Genomic DNA, 24,898 nt, shown 5'->3' on the forward strand with positions numbered 1-24,898 from the left:
AGGCGGTCACTGTAGCTCTCACGGATCGAACCGCTCATTGACTCAAACATGGAGTTTGCTATGGTGGGCGCGGACGGCGGCAGCCACATGCCTTACGGGTATGCCCAAGCTCGCGCACGGGAGAGGGAGCGCGAAAGAGAGCGCCAGGTAGCCCAGACGAGAGCCGCGGCTGCTGCAGCCGCTGCCGAAGGAGGCTCCGGTGCGGAGGGAGGAGGAGGCGGCAGTGGAGGTGGAAATAGTGGTGGTGGCGGCTGCGGCAGCAATGGGGGGTCCACCTCCTCCTCCTCCTCCTCCTCCTCGAGCGCTCATCTCCTTAACAACCGCCAGCATCAGTCTCGCGCCGCCTCCTCCTCCACGAACGCCAACATCAGCAGCAGCGGTACCGCCTCGCGCCCCTCCTCCTCCTCCTCAACCTCCTCCACCTCCTCCTCCTCGCAGCACCAGCAGGAGCCCGAGCAACAACAGAGAGTTCTCAGAGAGCGGAAAAAGCAGCGCGGCGTCGGACGCTGGAGACGCAGCCGGACGCAGACTCTCGGCGGTGACCTGCGCCAGTCGGAGCTGAGGCTGCTCGGATCCGAGGAGGACATCATGATACAGGAGGAAGACGAGACTGAAGGTGCCGAGGAAGAGGAGGAGGAGGAGGGGGAGGAGGAGGAGGGGGGCCGGGGAAGCAAGAGGTCGAGTTTTCTGTGTAACATGGATGATGAAGAGGAGACGGTGTCGCTCACGGACAGGCGCCCTCAGTCCGGGTACGAAAACATTTACAGCGAGTGCTGCTGCGAGAGAGTTGTCATCAACGTGTCGGGGCTGAAGTTTGAAACTCAGCTCAAGACTCTCACTCAGTTCCCAGACACGCTCCTGGGAGACCCCGACAAGAGAATCAGGTACTTTGACCCGCTGAGGAACGAATACTTCTTCGACCGGAACAGACCGAGTTTTGACGCCATTCTGTACTTTTACCAGTCAGGGGGGCGGTTGAAAAGACCCGTCAATGTCCCGTTTGATATATTCTCCGAGGAAGTGAAGTTTTATGAACTCGGGGACGAAGCGATACTAAAGTTCCGTGAGGATGAAGGTTTTGTAAAAGAGGAGGAAAAGCCTCTGCCGGAGGACGAGTTCAAGCGCCAAATTTGGCTGCTTTTTGAGTATCCAGAGAGCTCGAGCCCTGCCCGGGGAATAGCGGTGGTGTCTGTGCTGGTTATAGTTATTTCCATTGTTATTTTCTGCCTGGAGACGCTGCCGGAGTTCAGGGATGAAAAAGAGTATCTACAGCCACGAGTCAACTCCACTCAGCCAGACCACGGATTTACTCCTTTCAACGACCCGTTTTTCATCGTGGAGACGGTCTGCATCATCTGGTTCTCCTTTGAGATTATAGTCCGCTTCTTTGCAAGTCCGAGCAAACCCGCTTTCTTCAAAAACATTATGAACTCTATAGACATTGTTTCCATTTTGCCTTATTTCATAACTCTCGGCACGGACCTGGCACAGCACCAAGGCAAAGGGGAGCAGGCGATGAGCTTTGCCATCCTGAGAATAATCCGCCTTGTAAGAGTGTTTCGCATCTTCAAACTTTCCAGGCACTCAAAGGGGCTGCAGATCCTGGGTCATACCCTGCGCGCCAGCATGAGGGAGCTGGCCCTCCTCATTTTCTTCCTGGTCATTGGAGTCATCCTCTTCTCCAGCGCGGTCTACTTCGCCGAGGCAGACGAGCCTACATCTCAGTTCACGAGCATCCCGGACGCGTTCTGGTGGGCCGTGGTGACCATGACAACGGTGGGTTACGGTGACATGAAGCCCATCACAGTCGGGGGGAAGATAGTGGGCTCCCTGTGCGCGATCGCTGGTGTGTTAACCATCGCGCTCCCGGTGCCAGTCATAGTGTCCAACTTTAACTACTTTTACCACAGGGAGACGGACAACGAGGACCAGACGCCGGCGGTAGAAAGCATGCCCCCGGGCTGCCCCTACTTCCCGGACTTCTTGAGGAAATTCAAAGGCTCACCCTCGGGCTCCTCGCTGGGTGACAAAGCGGAGTATATGGAGATGGAGGAGGGGGTGACGGAGTCACTTTGCGGGCTGGACAAGAGCCCGAGTAAAGGAAACGGAACAGACATAGGAAGGAGAAACAGTACTAACTCAAAATCCATTCAGACTGACGTGTGATCAAAGTAGAATTTCGTTGTTGTCTTTTTAAGTGAAATACGCCCCATAAAAGACACTGCACGAGCAGGTGGTCCCCCAACACAAGTTTTACGCACGCCTCAGACCATACACTCTCACTCACACTCATAGGCCACTAATTGGCAGGTTAGAATATTTCTTTCTCCTCAGATCACAACAAAAGTTTCTCCCGAATCCTCTCCACGCCGAGGTGCAATTAAGGCCAATACTCACCTAAATGGGTTGATTAATTAAGTCATTTAACCTTTCCGTGCTTCCAAATCTGACGATAAATCGAAATTCTCGACAGGACAGGCTATGCATACGCACTTTATGGGTTTCATCTGTCAATAACAGAAAGGGTAGACATGATCGTTTTGCTGATATGCAATAAAGATACATTTTGTTTGCACTAATGTAGAATCTGCGCAGGGTTAGGCTGGTTTTTATTTTAGAGACAGAAACTGTAGGCCATGCAAATGGCAACAATTTGGTCCTCCTCTGACCACTTAGCTGAAGAATGTTTGACTAACTTCCTCACAGAGAGCAAACTAAGGTTATGAACAACCTCTTTCATGTTTTGCCAATAAAAATTGGACCTCAGTAAAGGAAAAGTCGAAGACAGATAAAGAAAACTTTTATTAATGTTCCAACATTTATTATAAACAAAACGCTCATTGATAATACGACATAGCATTTAGAAGTCATCAAATAAAGCAGGGCTAGAGTTATTTCTATGAAATCTACACAAACATGCGTTTCCACAACAGGCCAAAAAAAAGCCTTGTGTTGTCGAGCCACCATGAGAGCTAAGCACAGGAATCATTCAGAGTCAAACGTGGCTGGAGAAATGACTCGCCTCGCCAGGTTTTGTATGGACAGGCTTGGGGCCTTGGCGACAACAGTTTCCCCAGCTTCATAGAAACAACCTCAAACAGACAATATCCCTTTACAAGGACGCAGATGGAAAGCTATAGCAAAAATGACTCTGTTGTGGAAACTCCTCCGAGGGGAGTTTGCGAGCAACTTCCTCTCCTGTCCGCTGGACTTCGTGCACAAAATGTTACTTTTTTTCCTCAAGAGGACTATGATTATCTCCGAGCTCAGATGATGGTCGGGATGTGGATGTCTTCCAAGGTATGTAGCCTGCAGTTTGTGTGTGACAGTGATTTTTATGCAGTGATGATGAAAACAACTCGCAGTGTCACTGTGTGGGCCAATAATGCTCCTGAAAATATGGAGGAATATCAGAGAGATGATAAATACAACAAATAAAACACTCACTACTAACTATTTCTAAATATAAAACAAACTGAGTAATATTTCTGTCTCTGACATTTGTTTTTCCCTTGGACCAAACAGCGATGCATGATTGCGCGTGCGTAATAGTGCGTAAAATACTGTGGGTAGACGCCCGCTCGTTTCAGTCATCATGTGATCGATTAACGTTTCTCCTGTACAGCCTGCAAGACACAGTGAGGTCTAAGATACAACAACTACAAAAACATATCAATCATAATATCTGTAATTATCTGTTAAAGGGTACATTGGGACAGAACTTTAAATTGAAGGTTTTGTAGGATTTGACACAAAGGTAATTTGAGAAATGTTTCCAAATGCAACACTTTTGTTAAAAGCTTTGATTATAACTTTAAAATGTAAGTTTTCAACAGAGTTTACTTCATGCTTTGCCAGGCAGTTGGCTTCATTCACTAAAACATATCCGGGTTGTCTGTGTTGTTTTCTGTTATGCAGTTGTCTGACTGATGTAGCCCCACCGTCCAGAGCAGGCATAGCATAAAGGCACTGTGACACTGGAAGCCAGATGATTCTGTTTTTATCAGTCTACACCAGGACTGTTATGATTTCAGATCATGCAAAAATCTATATATCGTTGTTCCTCTGATAATACATGGAAGAGCAAAACACCCCTCCCCCTCACACACACATTCATTCATGACAATGTTTCTTCAGATTCAGTTTGAAGAATTCTTTGTGTGTGCTAGCCAGCTAGTTGGTGGGCCAGTAATAGTCCACAATGCACATAGCACGTGTGTAGAAATGTACAAATATAAAAGCCTCGTACACACAAAACTGAGAATGGCAAATAAGCTACAGCATATGTAAAAAAAAACCCTGCACATTTTATTACAGGTTAGCTGGATGTATTTAGATTGAGGGTAAAACATAGAAATACAAGAATGTATAATAATATCTTCAACAATCATGGATTGGATTTAAACGTCAAATAAGACTAACTTACATCAGGAACATGACAAGATTTTAATGCCAAAAAGAGAGCAGGAGAGAGTGAAGCAGATAAACCTTTGAAATGTGAAACATTTGCATCATCAGATATTCTGGATTTTCTATGAAGATGGAGTAGATGCAATTTAAAGAAAATGTTTTTACCTTTACAAAAACAGCTCCAATTATTTTTTATATTTTCATATCCTAACTTTAGAGATGTTTGAACAGAGACAAGATGTCTCACATTTGTAACTCTGGTTTACACAATATATTTTCTAAATGCAGAATGTATTCAACGAATAAAGGAAGTATCAAAATGTACTATTATAAATGTACTGTAATACTTTCTTTACTAAATATAACATGTTTACATTTATTAGTAAAAAAGGTCTAAGTTATATATTTTGTAAAGTTTTGACCCACAGAATCTGAAAACTTTCCAACATGTTTAAACTTAAAGAAATGCAGGATTTTTACTAAAGGCAAGGGTGAGAGTAAACTGGAATCACTGAATGATATATCAGAGAGTGACGGAGGAAGTCTCCAAACAAATTACATTTGCTAATGCTGAATATGACTCAAACCTCTAAGTCTCAAAACTCCTGAAGAACTACATGTACACAATTTCTGTCCAAGTCACATCAGACGTCAGTCACACTGTGGATGTTTATTCAGCTGACAAACTCGGTGGTGTCAAAACATTGTGATAGTTAAAATATCAATTGATGTGAAGTTAGTGTGCCTGTTTTTTAGTAGATGCAGGTTTTCTCAGTTGCCCTTCTCCTATGTGATGTGCTTTTAACTACTCCTCTTAAAAGAATGTTAAACAACGAAGACAACAACTCCCCCGAGTCTGCACGGGACCTCTTCAAACTACATCTTCGTCTTGTTTTGATAAAGAGACTTCCAGTGGTACTAAAAACACAGTGTTTGTTTCTGCTGGGGTCATTTTGAATTCCTGATCCAATTGAAACTTAATGCATGTTGGGAAAAAGTAAAGGAAACATGATAACTGTTGCTCTTGAAGAGTAAAATACAAATACAAGCTGTAACTTAGCCATACTTTGCAGGGTTTAAACACTGAGGACTGATACTTCAGATATACCAGCATTTGTCTCAGTCAATGGTAATTTGCATTCATACAGTGGATCCATACTTGCTGCCACTCACTCCATCAGTGCTCCTCAGCACAGAACCACTGCATCAGCGCATAATTATTTATTTCTCTGTGTTGGTATCCTCAGAAGAACTATTCATGCAAGATATTTTCAACACCTGCACCCACCACCAAACACACACAGCAGCGTCATGGCCCCCAGCCAACTCCTCTTGATACCTCACACTTAGCACTTACATAATGTGGCTTATTGCAAGAGGCGCAATCCAAAACGTTTTCTAAGCAAAGTGTGTGGGTCAGGCATATTCTTAGGACTGAAGCTGCTGAGCTGAAGGTGAAAACAGCCCGTATCATCCTGAGCCACAGGACCGAGCTGAATGGTTTTGACTGTTCAGAGCGTCCTGTTGTCACGTGTGCGGCGTGTCTTTGTAGTGCAGATTTAGACCATATGGCCGGGCCATGTGATGTGACAAATGGAGAGTTATTTATGGTTATTTTTTTTCTAAAAGTATTCCATGCTTGTCAAAGGACATAGAGGAGAGGTGGGAAGAAAGTGAGCGTGGTGTATGTAATGTTAGACCGGGTTATGTAATAAGAGAGAACAGAGAGCATGTGAGCCGAGCTGATCAACACAAAGTTAATCCACAGTTTTGCTCCTCAGTTTGAGACACTAATCTGTTTAGGAAAGTTTAAATGTGCAGGTTGTAGCTTCTCTGTCGTGACAGTTGCCTGCCTGTATTTAAAACCTTTTTCACATGAATACCTGTGTGATTTTTTAACCTGTTGGTCACACAGAGAACACAGTTTGAAGAAGAAGCTTTATGTTACAGAGAGAGTGATGGGCTTTGTCAATATGTCTATCCTATGTGAGCTAATTATGTAGAGCCATAATGTGATCAGGAAAGTCAGACTTACTCATCTTGAGAGTATAAATATGAGGCAGCTTTAAGAGTCATTGACTAAGATGCAGCTTTATACCAGACAGAAGGGGCTCATTGACAAATAGTGTTTACAATGCTCCACACTGCTAGATGGAACAAACAATAGTAAGCCAAAGTGAGTCAGTTTTCTTACATGTGTATAACAGCATAGCTTCAAGGCTGGATTACAAGTCGAGTGAAATGGAAAACTGTCAAGGACTTTCTCAACACTTTTACCCAAACTTGACGCCTTCTCTTTGAGGCAAAGCCACTGTCCAAATGTAGAGTTAAGATGATTTTATTGACCAAGAGATGTCATTCAACTCCTATCATTTCTTGGTCAAAATGGCACCATAGAGAAGTCAACACGTAAGCACACAAAGATAAGACTGTGGCACAGTAAAATAGGACTTTTGATGCATGAAGGATCAACCAAAGTCAGGCAGAACTTGAGCCCAGTGGGGGAACTTGCTGTGCAGCCAAAAGTGCATGACAAGATCTAAAACATTGCAAGCAGTAAACGACAACATATTACATGAAGTCAGAAGCGTTTTGAAACCAAAATGTTTGTGTGTAGCAGGGTGGTGAAGCTCAGATCATCTTTACTGCCAGAGTTTAAAAATGAGATTGGTTGAGAGTAAGAATTTTTAGAGCTGTCAGTGGACACTTTTCCCCCTACATGATATTATATGATGATATCTTAATCATTCTTTAATATGACTGCTAAAGGAGAGCAGTCTAGTACTGAGTGAATGAGGTGTTTGATCCTTTAGTAACTTGGCTGGTTGAAGATAACGTTAAAATATGCTGTAATCATGTTGTTGTGGATTTACAGCCAGAACAAATTGAAATTAATCCACTTAATTTTACTTATCTCCCAATGCCACAATGCGAGTAGTATCCAGAACAGTGAAGAAACCAACATAAAACATTTAACCTCTGATAAACAGTGTCAGGAAAGTTACTGAAAATTAGTAAGAAGTAACAATTTCTAGTTACTGTAATCAAAGAGTAACTCAATTATTGAGTTACTGCTTTATCAAAGTAACTGGTTACTGGGGAAAGTCACTTATTTTAGCTTCAACACTCTTATTAATGCTGCCTGCCTCTCATCTTACTGGTATTTTGCAAATTGGGTCTCTGAAAACAGCTGACTCAACAGCTGATATGTGAAGCATGTCTTCAACAACATACCTGACAGTCAGTCTGTTTAGTCCGTCTTGGTTCGTAGATTGTGGAGCTGGCTGTGATTTAAAATCAAGCCTTGGCTGTTTGGATGGAGCGTCTCCTCCTTGTCTGCCTAGATAACATGAGCTGCACCTGGGTATCGCTGTTTGCAGCACCAGGCTCTCTGACAACTAGCTTAAGGCGTTTTTCGGCCACAGGAACTTCACCCCGAAACGAGGGACTTTACCCCTGAACTACGTGCATTTTGACCGGTGGAACTATGGTATAAATTTAGTTCAAGGGTAGTTAATCTCCCCAATGAAAAGTCTCTGCTTGGGGGGTAGTACTTATCAAAGGTCCCGGGACTTTCGTGGCGGCAGGGCCTGCAATGCTAAACCTGTCTGATTGGTAGATTACCTGCAGTGATTTTATTCTGCCCGTTCACACACATCTGTGATTAACTTGATTTCTCTTTCTTTACTTTGTTCTATCTTTTTTGAATGTGTTTGTACTTTTCAAAAGAGGAAGCTGTGATTCACTTGATTTAGCAGCTTGTAACAGTAGTCTTCTCTCAGCCCACCACGAATGTGTCTCTGTTGATGTTACGGTTTGACCCTGTAAACTGGAGACCTTCGGCTGAACGTAACGGTGTTTGTGGAGTTTACACAGCTGTTGAAACACAGAGGGAGTTCCTGGGAATGCAAACTAGTTTAGTTTTTGTTAAGATTCAAAATATCCTCATCAGATATTTAATGATCGTCTAAAGACGTTTATGAGGGATGCTTCTAGTGGTGGGCGATATGACCTAAAATTTATATCACAGTATTTTTCCTTCATATTGCGATAAAGGTATTATATCACTGTTTTCCAACATGAAATGGAGTAGTCTTTTAAAAACATGATTCTGGCTCTGTTTGATCTATGTTGTAAGTGTACGCAGTTTAATTGTGCTCTTTTATGCTTGTCTGAATGTTTCCAATGCTTTTAATGTTTTAATGTAAAGCACATTGAGTTGCCCTCGTGTATGCGCTATACAAATAAAGTTGCCTTGCCTTACCTAGTACACATCCTAGCAGGTGGAAAATGTCTACTAATGTGTTAGAAAAAGGTCTTGGCCACAATGTGCTTTTGGAAGAGTTGCTATACTTTATTCATTTATTCATTTAGTCTTTCAAGTCAAGTAGAACCCGGCCAAGACAGAATTAACAAATTGAGTAATAAAACTATGGTGTATAATCATTAAAGGTTGAGCAATTAAATTCACCACTTAAAGTAGTTCCAAAATGACCCCTGTATTTACCAGATACAAAGCAATAATGCATCACTAATTAAATGTTATAGCTTAACTGAAAAATACTATGATATCTGTATTTATTATTTTGCTTCAAAATGTTTATTTTGATGCCACTACTTTTGTTAAAAAATGTTCAGTACCTTTATCTAATATAAAATATATCTTCAAGGACTTGCCTTTGCCTATTTACCTGTTAGCGTTATTAATTAGGTTGTATCACGCATTAGGCTTTGAGGTTTGACCATAGACACTTACCTATAACGATGTGCAGCCTGTGTCCAAAACAGGGTAGCCTGTTGAGCTGCTGTGCTCTAACCATGTTTGCACCACAGTCTGTCGTCATGCACACCATAGGGCCCTATGAAATCTGTTTTATTTTTTTACAAATTCGTTTTTTAAATGTTTTAGAATTCCGTTTTTTACACTTTACACTTATTTTACCAGCATATAGTGTGTGCTTTTTGTGTCAGTGAATAAAATATCCGTTAAATCCTTAAATTTATTGATGGTCATCACATACATACGTTTCCATTCAACAGTATGTTGGCAGAATTTGCTAAAAGCATGTCACATGGTGTGCGTGTGTGTGCGTGTGTGCGTGCGTGCGTGCGTGCATGCATGCGTGCGTGTGTGTGTGTGTGTGTGTGTGTGTGTGTGTGTGTGTGTGTGACAGAGAGCAGAGAGAAGGAAAAAGAGAGGCTGAGGAATGAATGAATCAGAGCCAGGTTCGGAGCAATTATTTCACTTGTGTGCTCATTGGGGAAAAAATATGTTAGGCGGCATGTGCTGCTCAGAGTCCAGTCATTATCAACATAGTGTATTGTGAGGCTGATATATGGCTTAGTAGTGCGGCTGGACGGACCACAAATCTGCAGTGTTTTGGCTCGCTGTTTCGCTTTCTGGACGCCGGTAAATTTTTACTTCCTCTAGTAAGCGACATCAGTGACTCAGTGTCACCAGTGTCACTGGCCCTTAAAAGTGTATGCACTTACTATTTACTTTTAAGTAAATCTCCCACATACAACTACTTGGCTCAAATTATGTGAAAACAACGCTTTACCGCGGTAATTACGGTATTGCAAAATCCATTTCGTGGCAACATATTATACTGGTGACCGTAATGATACCAGTTTACCGCACACCCCTAGATGCACCCGACTGAAAGTCGGCAGTTAAAACCAAAACCAAGACACCCCTCGATCTCAGCCACGGCTTTTGAGTTAAAAACGATTTTAAAGCTGTGTTGGAACGTCTTTGCTGCCCGTGCTTATGTCCTCTAATGTGTTGATTCAGTGAATCCATCTGTGATGAAATATAGCACCATCTAAATATAGCGCAAGCTGAGTCTCTTCCATGCTAACAGGCTAACTGTTGTGTTGCTCATAATGATACCTGTCTGTCCGTCGGCTCCTATGGTGTAATCTGTGATGAATGGCATTTGTCTTTGTTTTACTGCCTTCTACTGGTCTGGTGGTGTAGTGCATTTGCCTTTTTTTCCTCCATACGTCACTGGCCTGATTTGCACAATCTACCTGGGACTTCAGCCTGCAGTTGAAAAGCAGACAACAATAGGGGGCACAGAACCTTTTCCTCCTGCACATAGACTACAACTCAACACTGTATTCTTGTCCTTTAACTCGAGGAGGGAAAAATATTGCTGTTATTTTCAAGACAGAAAGCTCACATCTTAATGATTATCAGCCATGTGTGTGTTTACAGAACAAGATATTATTTCTCCCTGGATGCTACTGTGCTGACTTAGGTGTAACCTCACAGCTAAGTCAGATGATTAATGTTATGTAGTTGTTTATGTAGTGATATAGCGTAAAGTAACGCAGTCCTTTAAATTCCTGTAGCTGTGATGGTGTAATTGAATTGGAAAATTAACTATTACACTGCTAGTTACCAAAAATAGTTGTTTAATTACAATAACATGTAACCTGTTTACTGTGGTCGACAACCTTTTGCACTCCCAAGGTAACACGCCTGACTGAAATGTATACCTGAGCTGTGGACAAACAGTGACATCCACTGTCAACACAAACAACTACAGTTCAAAGGTTGTATGAGAAACTCTTATTTTGCTCGTACAATTACAAACTTAAAGACTTTATACAAACTTAGAGAAGGGTCGTTATTGTTTTGTGCACTGGATGTTTGCAGGATTTTGACCATACAGTCCTGTGGGGATGTGTGTTCAGGGGCTCAGATTGGGATCTTTATGTTCCCTTCAAAGTTTGAGTGGTAGGAGAAGTTTACAGTGAAACTGAAAGAGAAAGGACTCCATCCAGAATGTGAAGCTTCTCTGTCGTGATCTTGAAATACAGGGACTTAATTTAAGGGAAGCTCATGATGATATCTGCGAATGAAAAGTAGAACAGCCCCAGAAATACCAAAATATAAAAAAATGAACTAATTACTCTTCATTGCTTCATGTCCAGTTTTACAGGGCTTCATGTACCTGTTATAAGCAGCACACAGCTCACACAGCTCAGACACTCACACTGTTCTGAAGGCTGAAAGCTGACAAAAGGCTCGACTCCTAATAGACAGAAAAGCTCCAGAGCTGAAATGTCTCAGAGTTAATCAGCTCTGTTCAAACTGTGCAGATTAAAGGTAGCAGGCCTGTACTTGGCTTTTCCATTGTGGCTATCGGGCTGGCATCTACATTTACAAACGTCTTATTGAATTATGCTCCTCACAGCCCACATTTTATGTGACAGCCGACACGTCCAGATTGAAACAACCTGCTCTGCATAACACAAGCCAAATTGTGCTGACAACCACAGGTCAAATTCTCGGCTGACCCTGTTGACAAATGGCTCATTTAGCTTCTCAAAAAATGACTCCTACCTGCAGCCAAGACATCCATCCATCTTCTAGATTTGCTGAAACCTGCTCAGGGTCACAGGGGGCTGGAGCTCATCCCAGCACTCGCAGGGGGAGAGGCAGGGGACACTTTTGACAGGATGCCAGTAATTCAAAGAGCTGAAACCAAGACAGATACACATTTTTAGACTCAGTTTAACTCCTGGGGGGATTGGAGGGGGGTCGGTATACCAATGCTGCATGACTTTGAACTAAAACACACAAAGTTAACAGGCTGTGACATTTCATCAACCCCAGCACATTTAATAAAAGCCAGTGCAGTCTAATGTGAGAGTCCCTTAATTAATCCATTATGAAGGTTCTAATGAACTCTGGACAGTTCAACAGCACCTCACAACGCCTCCAATGTAATTATCATTAAGGTGACTTAGAGCATCTTTAAATCAGCCTCAACAAAAGCACAGTTAAACCTGCAGACATGACCGGGCCTGGGGTGGATCCAGGGAGTGGTAAAGGTGACCTAGGCCCGCCTCAAAACCTGATTGACCAACTCTAAATCTTATACTACAATTGGTTGTTTGCCTTTTCAGAGGTGGGACTTATGTTTTAGTCAAGTAAGGCTGCAAGAAGCTCTCTTAGTATTTCAATGTGGCTTATTTATCTTTCTTTACCATTAATTGTGATTTTGGACAAACATCTCTGTAAAGTCTTACTAAATAAGTAGAGGAGGTATAAATGTTGCTACACTGTTGTTTTACTTCATAAAGTAAAAGCAAAAAGATCATAGCATCATTTAGATACTTTAACGTTAAAGTAGATACTATTTGTAGAGATGGATCTGCTAAATACTGTTAATAGTATTCCTTTAAGTGTGTGTGTGCCTGCAGATACTTCATGCCACCCTGCTTAAGTCTGTGCCCCAGTTTGACCACCCCAGTCAAAAAAAGTCTGGATCAGCCCCTGGATGCCAGGCTAGTTTTTTCATAAAACAAACCCCACTCACACATATGATTTACTAACAGTTAAAGTGAGGTGTACTGAATGTGTAAGTCATGAGATGAGGGATTTTTCAAATGATCTTTGACTGTGTTGTGTTTTAGATTCTGAAAAAAATTGTTGACAACAAGTTAGCCATAAATATAATTATCATGGCTATATAAGCTGTGATTTTGTTCTCATAACATCCTCATGTGATGTTGTAGTAGAACATGGTGCAAACATTCAGCAACAGGGGCAACCACTGATCATAGATAAAGTATCAGGAGTGATAGAAAGAATGATTCTGTCTGTAGAGATAAAGTCAGATTGCGAGTCAGGCTGTTATTGTAATTATTTTGCGTCATTTGCAGAGTCAGGTGTTTTTATATTTGACCTCTGAATGTCAACATTGAATTTTTAAAGACCTCGTACACCAACACAAGTCATTTATAGTTATTGGGGCTTTGACATTTTGAATCCAAACGTGCTGAAGGAATTTCCCTCCTCATCAGATTTTCTAAAAAAACTTCAAAGTTGCATTGTAAAGTGTTTGCTATCGTGCAGTCCTCTTCATGCCAGACATGCTGGTGCATTCATTTGGGCTTTAATTTCACATCTTCACTGAAACATTGGCAGGAATGTATTTTGTATATTGCACTTGCCTGCATATGCACTTCTTCTTTCATTTGGCAGAATAAGCAGAACAACATCAAAGATAAAAAAAGGGAAAACATCCCTCCATGGAGGTCAAAATCTCTGCAGGATACCTCCAGTGTGATACAACCAATCTGACCACTACTAAGAGGCCTTTTTCAGACAACTGAACATTTTCAGCCGTGTTTTTTCACCATTTCTTTTTCAAAGCAAGTACAAAATTGCATTCACAACAGGCCACTCTAACAAGAAAGAGAGAGAGAGAGAGGCAAACAATATGTACATGCACACAAACAGCCCCAAGGACAGATCCTATATGGAAAAATAATAGAAACCACAGAGTCAATGTGGAGACTTACACATTTTATCAGCACGGTGCTCCCTACAGAAATAAATGGCTATATTTGAGGACAAGGAAAGTTCATCCTGCTCATACATTCTTCCTCTTGTTTTTATAACTATAATGAAATTGTGGAAAAAACCTGAATCAAGCAGAATTAAACAGACTGGACCAACACAATAATGTCTCTGGTTGTTCCAGAAAAGAATCTTAAATGCTGTTTTTTTTTCGGTGATTACTGTAAATTATCAATGTTTTATACTAGCCATCAGGCCTCTGATAAAATATTTCTTCTTGGAAGTAATCAAAGTAAGCTGAAAAGAAAACAGCAAGAGAAACGGAGAGGAAGTTCATGAGGCTGGAATGTCTTTGTCTGTCCTGCCAATACATTAATCAGGCCTGATAAAGGACTGTCAGCTAGTTCTGTAGCCAACACACACAATAGACCATCCCAGCTAGTGTCATCATGTGAGCACTCAAGATTAATTGTTGTGTCGATAAAAGAGACAAAGCATTAAAAATGATTCAGAAGAGGCATAATGGTCATTTTGAACCTCTGGAGTTACTCTTGACTGTGATTATGAATGACTTGTTGTCAAAACCATTAGTCAAAGAAAGCTGGGAGAAAGAGCGAGCCAAAGGCAGATGAGGGAAACTAAATAAGCTTTCACAGGTTAAAGACCGTGACCGGCATTTTTTGACAGATGTTTTGCTGTGTCAGTAGACAGGTCGCTGATCCCTACCTGCAATAAAGGTTTGAAAAATGTATGCAACACCCTTTCTAAAACCAAAAACAGGACTGTGGTGGATTGGGACAGTGAGGTCACCCATTGGTTTCTGAAGTAGTTTTGAGGCCCAATGATTGCAGTCGCCGTTTTGGAAATGCTGACTCAACCTAACATTTGGACGATCTAGCAAGAGGGAAAGAGATGTGCTGTTTTCGAAACTGTGTACTATACTAGTAATTAGTACTGATTTGTTCAAACTTCAGTATCTGTAAATCTGTAGTATGCCAAAACTACCAAGAAGTTGTACTGATTCGGGAAAATGTCTATGCAGCGGACCAGTCATCCTCACGTACTATTTCCCAGAATGTACAGCGCTACTCATTTTTTAGGTGCATTACCGCCACCTACTGTGTTGGAGTTGTATCAGACGTTTAGCGGTTACATTTATAGTGAAGGAATGCAAAATAAATGCTGGTGAATCTTATAACTTCACGTAATTACAGAGGTAACTGTTCATATCTATAAAATTATAAAAATTCATATAAACGACTTCCTAACTTTTTAAATCACAAGTGGATTCTCCAGAAGCAGTTTCACTATCCGCTTAGCCATTGTTTACTTCCACTTTCCGAAACTGAAAATCCAGCGACGCCTGACCCAGCATATTTCAAAAGAGATCCAACAGAACAGTCATACCACATACTACCTTCAAACCAAGCGGCAACCTCCGGTCTACAAATATGAGTCCAATGTGGAAGTGTTAAAAGCTGCAGCTCATCGAGGATCCGCTTGAGACTGGCTCCGGAAGTACCGGAAGTCACATACACATGAATGGGAAAAAGACGATCTTTACAGCAGAAATAAACATGTTTACAGCATGGTACAAAAGACAAGTGTAGTCTGGGTAGTTAATTTCTCGATCTGCTCTCACTGTGAGGGGGTTGAATTTTTTTTCCTAAAGCTGCAATTTCGAAGATATTGAGAATACAAGTCTTCAAATGAGAGGCACAGTTGACTGCGGGAACACTGTAGCTGTTGGCTAGGAGGCTCAAAGCCCTCCTCTTTATGTCACAATCGCTCCACAGCAGCAATATGGCTGCCGCCGCCGATTTGCCTCAAACAGCGGTTCAGAAACAGATGGGTGACTTCACGGATACTACATCCATATTTTATACAGTCTATGCTTCAAACGCAGTATGGAGAATGCAGCATGCAGTACGTACTGCATACTACATACGTATGGCTTAATGCTGTAGTATCTTCAAAACAAGTGAGTTTAGTCAAGCAGAGTGTGTAGCTGTAGTGGAGTTTGTGTTGCTGCTTGGCTCTAACGTAGGCTGCAACTGTCAGCATTGAATCTAACCAGCCTTATAACAACAACAACAACTACTGAACTAATGTAGCACTTTCAAGACCTATGAGCGCATTGTTATTCACAATTGCCTTCAGAAGATAGTCTGATACAAAAATGACACATCCACCCTGTAGTGCTCGTCTGCTGTGTGATCACATTAACTGGATTCTCTCAGAGTTTATGCTCACATTAGTGGAGGGTCACCCTGTTCTTGTTATTCATATCATACTCTTACACAGTAAGGGATTGGTTTTACAACAGAATAAAAGAGATTTAATCTGGTTTGAATTATAAAAGTCTATTCAGCCACTATCAGTACCAGTAGTAAAAAACAGTCTTCACTAAATCCACCACATTCAGATGGTTTCAAAGTACAGGATACAAAGAACATGGAGAGAGATGCAGGACCTGAGGGAACCTAGATACACTTCCAGTTATTGACTGCCTTGCTCTCTATTTCTGGATAGAGGGAAGCCTACACTCCAGCAACCTTAACCAAAGTAGCAGTATGTTGTCAAACACATAAGCCTTTTTCATATTGCCAGTTCAAGGCACGATATTTACACATTTCATCTTCAGCATGAATGTCACAGAGGCTTAATGGTGGGACCAAGTTGTCCGTCCACTGTGCTGGCACCAGAGGTAGTCACAGAGGTAGTCACAGAGGTAGTCACAGTGGTAGTCACAGAGGTAGTCACAGAGGCGTTACAGGGCGAGACAGGATCACTGTGAGTGGATGGAGCAGGCAGTGTGGAACAGTGCTGCGTGTGTGTGCAAGTCTGGCTGTGTTTACATGAAGCTCCCTCTGTGTGTTCTCGTGTTTCTGCTGGGACACCAATATTAAGCCGTTATACAAGTACAAAGGTGTGATAATAGCGCAGCTTCGTTACGGCGCTGTTTGGTCACGTTTTCTTTCTCTGTTCTTCCTCTGCTCTGCTAAATTGTTAAAGACTGCTGCAGGAGCCGCATTTGTCAACAGAGCTGTCAATCAATCATCTTTTTAACATTAAGAGCTTTTAGGCTGTGAATACACCCTTAAAGCTCTGGCTTCACTCAGGATAGCTGTTGTTCTGTTCATGTTGCAGTAAACATGGACAGTCTTTTGGTGCCGAAGGCTACTTTGTACTACAGCCTCTGCCTCATGTGTGAATGGGTAACCGTGGCATGTAAGGAAAAGTACTTTGAATGGACTCAAGGCTGGAAAAGCACAGCATAAATGCAGTCCATTTAGCATGTAGCTGATTTTTTTCCACTTGTAAAATCAACTCTGACCACAATGCAATAAGAGGCCTCCTCTTGTAGCCTCACTGGGATGAATAACTCACTGTTTTTGAAAATGTACTGTGTAGTAATTTCTAGTTACTAAGAAATCATGTTATGAATCTTTTTCCATGACTACTGTAAACTGCAAATGTGCTGTGTCACAAACAGCGAGCACGACAACTTGCCCTTTCTTTGACCAATTACCTGCTCTGGGCTGGTGTCTTACTTGCTCCGGGCCATCATGTAATTGACAAGGACCGTTTGTCACCTCCCATTTTCCAAGTAAACAAAATGTTCACAGCTCAGTCTGACGAGAGCAGTTAATAAAGCACTCTTGGGATTACGGCCCTGGTGTAAGTTTAAACCAGCTTGCGGTTTCCATGAAGCAGTTACATAATGTCTCTCTATTGACAGAGAGCAACCTGAGTCTCTGCACCCTCCACTGTATCCCCTCTTTCTAATTGGCTGCATTAATCCAACAGTATCTGAGGCATTATTGTGTTACTCTACTCTAGACGTGAGGATTGTATTGCTAATTACACATATGCCTCCGTGTTGAGTTTCTGCACCTTCAGGAAAATCATCCCCTTCTGGAAGCTCTGTCTTGTAGCTATCTCAAGAAACAGCAGGTTTTGATCCTTGAAAAGAAAAGGATCGTCTGGTTTCATAGGTTCCACAATGAGAGCAAGAGTAAAGACTACACAATCAATATTTACATTATGAAAAGGTTTACTGCTCGGTGAGTTTTCCCGCAGTGCACACACAGGTATGTTTGGTCAAAATGTTGATTAGGTTTGCTGTCACACACGCAGACAATCTGGGGCAGCAGAGGATTACAGATTTGTCATGGCTTTGGGAAAGGTAAGCATTTCAAGGATTTGTCATATCAAGTTTTGGGGATTTTTTTTTCTTAACCTTCATTCTCCAGAGTGCTACCTTAAACCCCACAGTGCTGCAGCTTTTTTTTTTATGAACAAGCTGGAGATTTGATTAAATGCAGCAGCTGCTCAACTATAAAAAAGTTTTCTCTCTCCCGCTCCCTGGGAAGATGAGCTGGTGAGCAGAGGACGGGCACCCTGCTGGGTCCTGTAAACTTTGTTAGGCCGCAGATGCTTGTCCTGCTGTGGGACTAGAGAAACACACACACTTACACATGCATCAGTATGTGTCTACAAGATCATTGGAGAGTGAGCTTGATAACTATGCACTACAGGCATCATCTGCTGCAAAATGTTACAGAAACAGCTCTCTTTAGATTAGTTTGTAATGCATGGGGAGTGGCTTTCTTCCAGGTCTCCCTCATTTCCTGGACAAGAAACATGCACGGATGGTTACTATCAGTATCAGTTCCTGTGGGACTGCATTAGTTGTTCTGATTAAAACCATTCAAGAACAAAAATTAGGCTTCACAGAGTACATTTACTCAGTCAGAGAAAATGACAGGACTAAAATGAAACTGCAGCTTCTTTGAAACAGAGTGCAGAGGAAAGCGGAAAGCATTTGTGGAAACATCATGTCACTATTATGAGTCAGCAGTATGTCAAAGTTACAGTGTGAAGTATTGAGCGGTAGAAATTGAAGAAAATCTGTTTCAAGTAGTGCATAATCACCTGAATATATATAAATATATACATTGTGTTTTTTTAACTTAGAAGGAGCTTTTTTATATTTACATAAGATCAGAGGCTGCTCATCACAGGACAGACTAACTAGAAAGGGCCATACGCATTTTTGTATTTAGTGGGTGCCTGCCAGTTGTAAGATGAAGAAGAAGAATAGAGTGGTTGTTGTGTGCAAAAGAATTGATGGACTTTTTTGATAGTAAAAAACTGACAAATGGAGGATCAGACTTATCATGTATCACGGGAGCTTCTTGTCTTCAAAGGCCACTGTCGCTACACGAACTTCACTGACTGGAGGATGGAGCATTTTAATCTAGAATCTGACATCTAGATATCACTAGATATTCCCATTTATACACTGTAGCTTTAAGAAAGTTCCTCAAAACATGTCAAGCTGTCCAAACGGTCTTCACATGTTTCTGTTTCTTCTAAAATAGATGAAGCACCTCTGAAACAGTGGAGGAAATCTGGTCAACAAAAAGCAAAAACATATTTTGTAGTTGGCACTTCAAATATCTCTGCTTGCCAGACCTTTTTCACTGCATGTTTCTAGCGCTGTACTCGTGCTGGTGAAACTACTGAACCCATCATAATCCTGTTAAAAGGTTAAAATAAAAACAGCACTGGTTCCTCTTTTTGGTAAAACATAATCCAATCATATTTGGTCGTGCTGAGCTGAGAATGCAGACGTGAAGTCTGAGTAAAACAGTGTCAGAAGGGAACTTGTTTGGTGTGAACATTTTGATTGGAGGAGGTGAGTGCTGGCATTAACACGGCTGGTGTTTTGAATGTGTTTCTTTGTACAACCGTTCAAACACAACCAAGGAAGTCAGTCCTCCTTGCACGATACAAATCTTTGTTTAAAATCTGCATTTTTAAAGTCACATAGTGGAGGGGGTTTAAAACTCAGGTGTTTGTGTCAAAGCACAAATGTTGTTCACATAGTCCTTAAAATGTCAAATAGGCATTATTAAAACATCAAACAGCTAAAGCCCACTTTACAATGCCAGGACTGTTTGATCTACATGTTGTTCTGTTGTCAGGAAAGGATCAAAACATGTTCGTTGTGGCTCTAAATTACACTAATAAAAGACAAAGAATGGGTTAAGTCATGAAACTGTGCATTCATAAAAATTTGACATACTAGGATAAATGTTTCTATGTCCTCCCCCTACTTCAAGTTACATGCAGTTTGTTATATCTTAGCAGAAATCACTTAGTGTTAAACATAACCTAACGTATGCAGCTCTACGTCTTCTGTCTTCTCAGTGTCTTCTGTTTTTTTGGCTGCTTTGTAAATCTGAAAAATGTTAAGAGTCAGCACTTTGTTTCACTCTTTGTTTTTATAATCTCTCGTTGGATCAGGGGTGGTCAGAACTTCAATTAAATCTTGTTTGTCTAAAAATACCTCCGGCTACTCGTGATTAGATTAGACAGACAAATTCTCCTTTTCCTGTATGACAAGGACTCGTGGAGGACAGAGGGGTCAGACAGCACCTCACTTAATGTGCTGTCATCGTCTACATTATAATACGTCAGTCTGGATGTGATATGACGCTTGTGCAGTTACTAATTTTTTTGCAAGGCACAGCATATTCAAAATTTAATTTGTCCCATCCTATTTTAAAGCAGAGGAGTCCACAATTATTATGCACAAACTGAACCTGTAGGTTTAGAACAGCTGTAGAGCTTTTTTTCAATAAAAACATCTGCTCTTTAGGCACACATTGATGAATAATATAACCCAAATAACAGGCGTAAGAGAGGCTCTGACTAATGATGAGTCAAATTTCATTAATAATGTAGGCCTGCTATATCAGGCTGCAGCATACATCTCCTGCAGCCATAACTGTAATGACATAACATCCGACTATTTATTTCATCCTCAATTTTCTTAAAAACAGCAGACTGGGATGTGTTTAAGCATCAGGGTGTGTGTTTACTGATTTGGACACCAAGCCTAGTTTTCAGTGTTTGTGTATTTAAAGCTATGATAAGTAATAGGACTTTATAAACCCTTTTAATGAAGGCTCTGTATATGATTTCAAAAGTGCAATGTGTATTTACAAAGTTGCACAGAAATATGACTGCATCATTATGGTGCATCTTAACCACTCAGCATGCAGATATTGATCCTTTTAGTTGTTCCAAACAATATACAGTTAACAGCAAACAAGTCCCAATAAACTCACCTGTCATTCAACAAACAGCTAACGAGTAGTTGGAAGTAGTAGAAGTAAAAACAGGGATAGAGGAGTGATTTAAAAAATGTAGGGAAGTACATGGGCAACGCAAACCCTACACAATATTGTAGTAGCTTCCTATAGCTCCTCTGTTCCAAAGCATCACAAGCTCCCCTCAGAGATCAATCAAGTATATCTGATTCAGATAAGATGATGATGAACCTCAACAGTTATTTGATTTAACTGCTCACCTGTGCCCCATACCCTGTCTTATTTAGCCTAACCTACACAAGCAGAGCACTACAGTGAAAGGGATGACATGATGTCAGGAAAAAACCCTCAGCATCAAGAAAGTGAAGTTACATAGTTGACCACACTGTATAAAGATAACTCAGAAACAAAATAATGTATTACTGTAAAACTGATTGATTCAAATAATAATTAATCTCCTCTCCTATTCTTACAGCGGGCATCAGGTGACAGGCTCAGTTTCTGCACGCATCTGACTTTATTGTTCTCCAGCTGTTCACTCTTAGCTAAAGTGGTGGGTTGGTCAAACTGCTGTGATTGGCTAGACCTCTATTCATCAATCTGACTCATCATCAGTGACTCCATCAGTAAAAAGTGGGGGATGAAAAGATGTTTCAGTAGAAGTTTGGGTGCTGCAACACCCACACCACCCCCAGCATCAACTGGTGCGATGCCCCTGAGTAAAAGACCTAAATGTTTTATTCTCGGTTGATTGTAAACATCGGAGCGTGCAGCTGATTTTCAACCTTACCTCAATCTATCTGAGCCAGATTTATAGTATCAAAAAACTCCTGCAGTTGTTGCAAATGTTCTTTGTGTCTCTGGGGTGCAGCTGCAAAATCTGTTGTCCTTCTGGCAGCAGTGCTGTCAATTGATGTACTAAATGGACCAGAAGAACAACAACTTGGATTTCTCGCCTGTGTTTTTATTGCAAACAAACAACAAAACCGTTCTGACTGACTGGATATTCAGTTGTGTTTCTTTGCTCCAAGTATGCAGCAGAAGAAAATCAGGAGTGCAGAGCCGAGGCTGTGGCTGCTCCCCAAATGCATTCAGATACATGCAGTCACTGCTGGCACAGCTCCACCAGCAGGACTCAACTTTCTCGGTCTACAGAGCATGCACTTGGAAATACTTCTTTCACTGACTTTATTTACCATCCACACTGCAAGGACAGCCTGCAAAAAAGAGTTCAAAGTCCTCTTTAAAGTCATTGAGTGGACAAAAACAACGGGATTCAATTGTTGCTCTTTGTCTACTTGATCAATAAAAACGACCACAGTTTGCTAATACATTAGCCACAACGTCATGAAAGTGACATACAACTTGTTTTGGAGTTCTTCAGTCATAGATGATTCAATAAAAATCTAAAAATGCAGCCTGAAGCTCATTTCCCTGAACAGTGCCATGCAATGCCAATACTATGAGCCAAATTATCGTTTATCGCACATCATTTAAATTTGTCTCAATGATTCATCTAAGGCAAGGAACTATTTTCACCCACTTTCAACATGGATCATTCAAGTTGAGAAAAAAAAAAGACTGTGTAAAGATCCCTCCAGAAATCTTGCAGGGTCCCTCCCAGGGTGCAGATGCATCTGCAACTTAACTTGGCAGCTACTTGAAAGGCTATCTTTATGTAGCATTCACAAAATATGCTCAATTAAAAGCAGAATTGCTCGTAAAGACAGGAATAGAGTGCTCCTTTATCGGATAGTGGCTGGAAATCTTCATTCTGAGTTTACTACTGCTCACTAAGTTTTTCCTCAGAACTCATGTGTCTGCTTTAGAAATCTCGAAGCACTTTGTCCCTTTTCTCACTCTCGCAGATATCAGCTTGACAAACTGCAACAGCTTGACGAAATGTTTTCCTGATTACATCCTACACAGTTGATAGCTCTGTCAGAAAGCAGTATATCACCATTATCTAACAGCCGTTACAGCTGTATCGTATATTACTCACTAGTGGTTGTGTTCACAGAGACAACTTGAGGCTGAATTCAGATGTTTATCAGAACATTATTCATTGCAATGACGCTGAGCACTTTTCCCATTGTTTCTGAAGAGTGTGACAACGTTAATGTTAAATGCTAATGGTAACATCTTGTTATGTAACAGCCACGTGCGCATCAACATCAATTACAGTCAGACAGCCTCAAGTTTCACCCCATGGTCAGTCTAGGCCAGCGCGGACATGGAAAGCACAAATCCTAGCTGAGCCTGGATCAGGGGGCGTCTCCTCCTGTATCGATCACTGTTATGTAAACTTGAGCCTGGCTCTCCAACATTAAAGTGTTCTCGGCTTTTGTCCTGCCCCAGCAGCGATTGTACGTGCAGCAAAATGGCTGCCATGACCAGACCTACACAGACCTTGTCTCCCACTCGTTCTCTCTGCTCTCTTGCTTTGGAGTGACTCGATGCTTTTATGTGGAGTGACTAATGCTCACTCTTAAGGGCCTCGGGTGTATCTGACTGTGTGTGCATGTGTGCAAGTATAGTGTGTGTGTGTGTGTGTGCACGTGATATGCTGTACGCGGCCTATCAGCACAGCGGAGCTTGACTCGCTTACATGAAGATGAGTCAGTTTCAGGGTCTGCAAAGACTGAGATCCCCCACACACTTCATCCTGATCCGTGCATGCAAAGGGTTTGATTTGTAATCGTGCAGAAGAGTAACTGCGCACCATAACGCTGCAGCGCCAATTCAGACTCATGAAAGGACAGTCCGATGAGACAGTTACAGTGAGAGCGGAAGGTCAAAGGTCAGACTGTAGAGTGTAGAGTGCCACAAACAATAACAATCACTGAGTGCCTTTTCTTACTGGGAGAGTTGGGAATGAAGCCGGTTGTGTGTGGGGATAAAGAACAAAAGGAATCTTAATGCTGTGAGACTGTCAGACTCTAAATAGCTGCTTGTAGCCAGAGGCACATCAGACGAGATGACAGCATGTGTCCACCATTCATTCATCATATCTACACATCCAAAATTAATCTTTATCTTGTCACTAAAACGTCCTTATCACTCATAAATTCAGTAAACACTGGAGCAGAAAAATATCCTCAATAAATCAAAACCTCCCTCAATGTCAAAGAGTGCACTTCATGTTTTCTGGCTGGTATGAGTTATAAGAACAGTCATAGTAGAAAGTTAAATGTTGGTTGTAAAAGCATCTTTTCCTTGTTCACACAGCCATCCAGCTATCTTTCACCCAAGTTCACCTTTGGTCTGAATTTTGATTAGTACAGCTGCACTTTCCAGATATTGATTTTTCAGCCAATGACAATTACTGTTGATAATGTGTGCCTGTCAATGCTGTCTGATCTCATGTGCCGTTTGAAAACTAATTTTGCTCATCTTTGTTGCTCTCATGCTCATTTTTCTTAATTTTTGCTGCTCATACATTGTTGTCTTCGTGTTCTGTTATTTACTCTTTAGCACTTTATGAGATTTATTTGAAATGCAGAGAGCGTTATAAAAATTGTATATGATTTCCTTTTAAAGCTCCTGTGAGGAACTTTTGGTTTGTTTCAATTTTGGCGCCCTCATGTGGATAAAGATTTACCTCTTATCTTTTTGTTGATCTTCTCTTGTAGATGTGTCGGCAGTTTCTTACAAAAATCTCATTCTGCTTTCCTTTCATAATCAAACGTATCACATTGAAAATATCTGGTTGGTAAATTTAAAAAAAGACTGTTTCCTCAGTTTACTGTAAAATGTCTCTTTTGGCACCTAACCTGCTTAATCTAGGTTACTGACATTACAAAGCACATGCAGAAATGGTCAATCTTGCTGCTGATGGTCTTGTTTGCTTTTGTAGGTCACAAATAGACATCACTATCAGTTTAAGTCTGTTTGATTACCGGCTAAAAACTCATCACAGGAGCTTTAATAAGAGGTTTGTGACCTTTAGTTTTTGCCTTTCTTGGGGTTAGAATGTCAAAGATATAATGAGCAAAAGTCAGTGATTCAAAACGTCATAGTTCTTGAGGCAGTGCCAAGCTAAAAT

At 41.4% G+C, this 24,898-nt stretch overlaps 1 protein-coding gene across 2 annotated transcripts in view; it reads left to right on the plus strand.

Moving 5' to 3' along the window:
- kcna4 (potassium voltage-gated channel, shaker-related subfamily, member 4) overlaps positions 1 to 24,898 on the plus strand; it is a 70,097-nt gene continuing 45,199 nt past the window's right edge. Inside the window, exons 1-2 of one of the 2 annotated variants that reach the window (XM_034680870.1) lie at positions 1 to 3,300; positions 21,329 to 21,424. In XM_034680870.1, coding sequence (XP_034536761.1) covers positions 49 to 2,166 — 2,118 coding nt within the window. In that variant the 5' untranslated portion in view covers positions 1 to 48 and the 3' untranslated portion in view covers positions 2,167 to 3,300; positions 21,329 to 21,424. Of the gene's footprint in view, positions 3,301 to 21,328; positions 21,425 to 24,898 lie in introns of those variants that run through there. The other variant, XM_034680869.1, reaches the window with a different exon arrangement.

Source organism: Notolabrus celidotus, chromosome 3 (genome assembly GCF_009762535.1).
Source record: "Notolabrus celidotus isolate fNotCel1 chromosome 3, fNotCel1.pri, whole genome shotgun sequence".
Lineage (NCBI taxonomy): Eukaryota > Metazoa > Chordata > Actinopteri > Labriformes > Labridae > Notolabrus > Notolabrus celidotus.